The 6884-nt window shown below is 46.1% G+C and overlaps 1 protein-coding gene across 1 annotated transcript; it reads left to right on the forward strand.

Moving 5' to 3' along the window:
• The first annotated feature begins 5722 nt into the window (after window positions 1–5722).
• On the forward strand, window positions 5723–6441 carry LOC126545233 (uncharacterized). Its single transcript, XM_050193000.3, has one exon. It carries the CDS (start codon window positions 5723–5725, stop codon window positions 6194–6196), a length of 474 nt encoding a protein of 157 aa, XP_050048957.1. The 3' UTR covers window positions 6197–6441.
• Window positions 6442–6884: the final 443 nt, after the last annotated feature.

Raw genomic sequence — 6884 nt, forward strand, 5'->3', positions numbered from 1 at the left:
GCGCCGCCGCTCAAGTCTGTTGCATGCCCTGTTGCAAAAACCAGCGTCTTCCAGTGCCTTCCAGTGTGAAAACAGCACGTTTTTTGACACTGGATCGCACTGGGGACGCTGGCGCTCGCTGGGACTGACTGGGACACCAGTGAGAACGCTGGGTCACACTGGGCGAGACGCTGGTTCCAGTGCCATGACGCTGGGGCGCACTGGTTTGTGCTGTACAAGCGCTGGTTCTCGCTGCAGTTCGCTGGTGCGCACTGGAAACTGCGCTGGTTCCAGTGCGCGAGGACGATCGCTGCTGAATATTAAATGCTTTATGCAATTTCATCACTTGATACTAGTCTCTTGTCCTAAATAACGTTATATATTGGGGTCCTAACACTCTGTTTCGTGACGCAGCTTGGAATAAAGGTGCGTAAGCTGCCCTGTTTATGCATACACAATTGACACAGAGGATCACTTTCGTTTTTTGCATTTTCTCTTTTACTGGGTGGATAGCTAAATTCTTGAACGAAATCACGCAAACGCAGAGGACGCCGCGTTTTTTAGTAGTTTGCGCGTAACATATGACTGGGAGTTGTCGCCGTTGTCGCAGTGTTGTGGAGTGGACATGAAATCCAGAAGTTGTTCAGGCGCGCTCGAACAGACCCCGAGTTCGAAGCCTACCGCTGATTGATATTATCGCACGGATAACGAAGCTGAGGCGATTCGTGCGCTTCCACTTTCCCTATTGTACTAAAAGAAGGTTCTAGGGCTCAAATACACGCATTTTAGCTTTCGCCAGCTACCCGCGCCGAGATCGGTCTCCATCGAAGCTCAGGCGTATCCGCCGAGTCCGTCTGCACGCTATCGGCGCGTCTGGACTCGGGAATCAACAAGTCTAACAAGTATAAATCACTCCATATTTCAGCTTTCGCATCGGTGTTCTTAAATAAACCTTTTTTTTTTCGTGTCTACAGTGCCAGTACAAGAAACGATGAGCGCCGATGTGACGCGTCATACGTGCTGTCGCCGAAGGCTGACAGCAGTACTAGCCTGCGCTTCTCTGACGAAGATATGACTAAACGGACGTGTCGATTGAACCGCATCACTGAACTAAGAAAACGTTGCATATCCCATGCCTGAACAACAAGAAACGGCTATCGAAATCAGTAGTAACAGCCCATACAGCAACCCGGGTCGGCGGTTCATTGAGGACTTTTTTCGAAGTTAAATTACCAATCGCAAGTGAAAATCGATGTTTTGACACTTCCAAGCATACTACTGAATAAGGACAGCAACTTTTTCTCTCTGGTACGGTCATGAGTTGCTGGGCGATAGCGCATCTACTATGTGAGTGCGAGGCCGCTCTCTGCCAAACTAAAACTGCTAGATTTTGACATGGCAAATTATCCGCAAATAAGCACCTGCTGGCGTGGCGTGGAGAAGAAGAAGAAGCCGTGCGGAACGGCTGTGCTCGAAAATGCTCTTTGCTGGAAACAGCGTATCGGCCACAGGCCGAGGATCGTCGACCCCGTGTTTGAACGAAGATGCAAGTTACAAAGTTGTCCTCCCGCGTCTACCAACCGGTAACGATGTTTTGAATTCGATTTTCCTTCATGCGGCCTTGACTGGCAGACCATACCGTGCACCTGACTTCCGAGACGCTCTGGTTGAAGTAGTGAATACTGCGGATATTGTAGGTGTTGGACAGTATCAAATTAGCCATGTATGGATGGTTATTTGCGCGGGTAGTGCGGCAAAACAGACTCGTCGCCTGTGGTGAGATCAGTGTCAAAGGGCTAAAGTGCATAGTGATAGATCCGAAGACTAAAGACATGAAGCTGAAATTACTATGGCTTCCACCTCACCTTGAACCACGACGAGTTGAAGGGGCGTTCCAGGCCTATGGTCAGGTGAAGTCGGTGGAAAGAGAAGTATGGAGATGCACTGGTATGGAACAGTGGGTGACAACAAACCGGGACGTTTCCTTGGTACTCAAGGATACTATCACCGTAAGCTCAATACCGCACATTATGTCCATTTATGGACACCAGTGCCTGGTACTTATCCCCGGTAGGCCTCCGCTGTGCCTTCGTTGCAAGCGCGGGGGACATGTTCGTCGACAATGCAGAACAACGAGATTTATTTATTTATTTTATTTATTTATTTTACAATACTGCCGCTCTCAGCCGAGAGCCTAGCAGACGGGCATGAACACTTTCTTTTCCTTACATAAATACATGTGCGAGCTACACAAAGAATGAAAAAGCAATGATATTCAACAAGATGCTTGCAGTGCCACCGATTTGGTCACTCAGCGGACGCCTGCGTGTCCACCTACGCCAATAAGCTTCGTTCCGGGCAATATAGCGCAGATGAGCCACAACTGGACCATCTCATGGATTCTACAAAGGTAGTAGATGCCACCGGAGAGACTACAGGTGGCATTAGGCACGAAGACTAGGAGTCCCTGAAGCCAATGCCAAGCAGTCACAACAGCTCAAGTAACAATATATATAGCGAAGCTACAGGCGAGGTTGACTCAGTTTGCCCACCTGGCCTAGCAAGCCTTAAAGAAAAGCCCCCTGATGACAAGGAAGAAGAAGAGGCGATGGACACAAGTCAGGCAAGGAAACGTCCGGCACCATGCAACGATGAAGCAACAGAAAGTGCAGTACAGGTGCCCGAGAAAGTGTCTCCTAGTGCTCAACGAGCTTCCTCTCCTGGTGATAATGTGCCGCGCTGGTTTTATCAGCGTAGTCAGGAGAGTGCCACAAAGAAGTCCAAAGGGCGCAAGACCACAGATTTACCTGTGGCCAAGGGCGATGAAGCACAAAAGCTTTAGGTGAGCAAAATGGCTACCGCCTTCACCCTCCCCTTATGTGTAGCGACACTGAGGAATATAAGGCGTTAGCAGCAGTTACTACACGTGCTTAGGCAGCATAAAGTTGATGTTGGTGCAGTGCAAGAGACAAAGATATCGTCTGCTGGTGATGTCAACCTTGCGCTGCAAACTTTTCAACCAGATTACGAGGTGTGTATTAGCCAAGCATGTGATGCTTCCGCTGGATGCTTTTTATTAGTCAGAAAGCAGTTAAATCATTCCTCATTGTCGCTACGCGTTGATGGGGAAGGCCGCCTTATATGCTGTGACCTCTCTTTTCGTTCCCGTAATTGGCGGTTTATTTGAGTTTATGCTCCCTCAAAAGTGAGTGACAGGAAGGCTTTCTTCCTCTCACTTGCTCCGCTCTTAGATACTGACAGAGATTTGGTACTGTTGGGAGATTTCAACTGTGTTTGTCATTTCAGAGATCACTCATACCTAACTAATCGTTATGATGCAAGTGCTACTTTCCTGCATCAGTTAACGGAAGATCACAATCTAATAGACGTGGGAGCCTACACACCTTCTTGGGTACGGTTCACGCACTTTCAAGGCGTCTCCCATGCTCGACTTGATCGTGTCTATGTTTCGACGAATCTCTAGTCTCACATTCACCTACGCCGTGAAGCCTGTATTTTTCACAGACCACTGTTTAGTAGCTGTTTCATGGGGTCCCCGAAAGTTTCGCAAGCTTGCTCCAAACTGGGAACTGTGGAAACTTAATACACAACTTTTACGAGAGGAAAGGTTTGTAAACAATGTGAAAGAATTATTGCTAGAAATAACACAATGTCAACAGCTTCCATTGTTTGCTCGATGGGAAATGTTCAAAAATAGAGTAAAAAATGAGGCGATTGCCATTTCATGTGAGCTGTCTCAAAGAAAAAAGCTGAAAAGCATTACCTTCATGATCTACTTCACAAGCTGCATTTTTGGAGAGCCAGGAACCAGGGTTGTATAGTGATGAAATAAGTACACTTCGCGCACAAATACAGAAATATGAGACGGAAGTGTACAAAGGAGCAATGGTGCGTCACAGAGGAGCAGCCCACAAAAAGGGCTTTCAGTGATGAAAAGCGATACGCGCTTTCCAAGCAAATATTGGAAATTGAGTCTGGTGGATCTATATATACAGAAACGCCCCAAATAATAACCCTCTTTGCAGCTTATTATAAAGATCTTTTCACTGCAGTTAAGCCTCAGAATGGATACCAAGAAAAAGCTGATCGGTCTATTTCACTTATGCCACACTTAGGAAAAGATGATCGACTCAGCGTTGATGGGCCAATAACTCGAGAAGAAATTAATTTTGCCGTTGGAATGCTGCAGAAAAACAAGACGCCTGGCCCTGATGGCCTTAGTGCTGAATTTTCTATAAAATTTCAGGAATTCCTGTGTCCTTTTCTTGAGCAGCTTTTCGAGGAAGCTTATCAATATGGTAAGCTTCCTCCATCTTTCTATCAGGGCCACACAACCTTAATACGAAAGAGCACTGATAATGAAGTAATAAAGAGGGTAAACGGATATAGGCCGATATTGTTATGTAACGTCGATTACAAAATGTTTGCAAAAGTACTGACAAATAGGTTGTAGACAGTCATTACTAAATTAGTAGGTGACCATCAAATATGCGGAATTCGAGGCCGCTCTATACAGACAACTGTTGATATCGCACGTTCAGTCCTTGAGTGCATAGAGGGTAGTACGGATCAAGTAGCTCTTCTCCAGATTGACCTCGCCAAAGCCTTCGATAAGGTTCAACACGATTTTTTCTTCCAACTACTGCGACATCTTCAGTTAGGGGATGTATTATACAACGGTATAACAATTCGTTATAAACATTGCACTACAAAGTTAATTGTGAACCGTACCCTCTCAGATATAATACAGCTACAGACATCCGTTCGTCAGGGTTGTCTGCTCTCGCCTTTGCTCTTCGCCATATACCTAGAACCGCTTTGCTTAAGCGTGCTTTCCGACTCGAGCATTTAAGTATACAGGTATGCCGATGAGGAAATTAAAGTGCTAGCTTATGCAGATGACATTGCCTTCTTTTGCGTCGATAAGCCAAGCATTACCAAGGCAATAAACGCTACGCTGCGTTTCTGTGAGACTGCAGAAACTAGTGTAAATTTTGACAAAAGTAGAGGCTTTTGGCTAGGCATGTGGGCGCTCACTCACTCTGTGTTCGCGAATATTCATTCGAATCAGTCTCCGTTGCGATGTCTTGGTGTGCCTCTCGATAACTTCCGTAATAGTGGACCTCATTGGACGTCCACGATAACCACTATCCGTCGAAAGGTGACAACCTAGCAGGGACGTGACCTCTCCATTTTTGCAAGAGCTAAGGCATGCAATACATTTCTCGCTTCTAAGCTTCTTTATGCTCTGCAGGTATTGCACTGCTCACGTGTCCATGTCCAAGCATTTCATAGAATATTTGCATGTTTTATTTGGCATTCATCATGGGAAGCCATGAGAAGGGACAACCTTTTTCGTCCGCTTGAAAAGGAAGGCCTGGGTCTTGTGCATTTGTTTGTGCGACAATTGGTCATGCGCTTATTTTACTTAAAGATGTCCGTCATCCATTCCTTCTCGCAGTTAATCGAGAACGTCTTGCGTCACACCTCCCTTTTCTTTTTGTCACGACAAACTGCTCAAAAACTACCGTTATGGGGCTTCCTAAAGGAACTTGTCGACACGATTTCATTCTTAAAAGCCAGATTCACCCTTGAATGTTTGTTTACCGCTAGTCGCACTTCGCTAAATGTAGCACTTATAGATAACGTTTTCCCTGAACCTCTGTGCCGAAAGCCGTATCTGTCTCTATTTGGTCAAGATGTTTTTTGCCGTGTCCGTAGAATGTGCATTGTGCCAGCAGCGAAAACGTTTTTCTTTAAGCTGCACACCTCCACACTGCCAGTTAAAACGTGGCTTCAGAAAAAAGGACTGTATGTACCCTGGAATACAAATTGTAGACTTTGCAATCAACCCGAGACAATAGAACATTGCTTTATACTTTGTCGTGACGCATTTAATTTTTGGGACATTTTACTAGGAACTGTCAAAAAAGACTTTTTTCTCACATATTATGGTGTCCGGTTCCTACCTTTCAAAAAGACAGTCAGTAATACACCGTACGATTTGTTTATGTTATTAGGACTTTATTCATTATGGAGAAGTCGAATGATCGACAGATATGCCGAGTCGCCTCGCTCGACAAGGTCTATCTTCCGAGAAGAAACTGCTCAAGTCCGTAGTGTGGTGGCTACATTTGATCCCGTACCTGAATGGATTTCGCGTCTGGACGCTTGTGTTTGTTTGCCAGAATTTTGAACTGTCATTGAACTGCATACTATGTGTGAATTTGTTTATCATGTATGTTCATATGTAATGGAACTGTGTCGGTTTGACACTACTGATAATTCCATGCAATAAAGAAAAAAAAAGAAAAAGCTGGCGTGGCGTAGCGTAGTGGTGAAGTACCGGGCTTGGGATGTCTAGGTCCGACGATCGAAGCCTGGTCTAAGCGTTTTCAGTTTTTTTTTCTTGCACTAATACGCTCTTTATTGCTTTCTGTATTCAAAAAAATATATGCGGTTGCCAGGCACCACGTATTTAACGCGCTAGAGCTCATTTTCGCACCAGTACCCAGCGCCTCCTAGTACGCCGCGCCAGCCCAGCGCCCCAGCATGCAGCGCGCGACACTGGGCCCATAATCCGCCGTTGCACTGGACACTGGGTTTTGCAATAGGATTGCCAGCGAAGCGGCAGCGACGGCTGCAGGTGACGTAACGAGGAGGCAACGTGCTACATTTCGACGTCTGCTTCGATTAGTAACCGTCGCGTTGACGGAGAAGTCGCCCTTTCTGCTGCAATTTTCCCGTGAGTTTGTGAACTGTTGCCGACAGTTGTACACCACGACTTGTTTTGCGTTCAATGTACAAACGGCACGATTTCGGAGATTGAGCGGCTGTACACAGCCAAAACATGCCTTGCACAGGCACACGACATGTTGTCGCAT

Source organism: Dermacentor andersoni, chromosome 1, assembly GCF_023375885.2.
Source record: "Dermacentor andersoni chromosome 1, qqDerAnde1_hic_scaffold, whole genome shotgun sequence".
Lineage (NCBI taxonomy): Eukaryota > Metazoa > Arthropoda > Arachnida > Ixodida > Ixodidae > Dermacentor > Dermacentor andersoni.

What these genes read in the sequence shown, in the direction of transcription:
- LOC126545233 (XM_050193000.3), top strand. Translation starts at nt 5,723, where the DNA reads ATGTGCATTGTGCCAGCAGCGAAAACGTTTTTCTTTAAGCTGCACACC.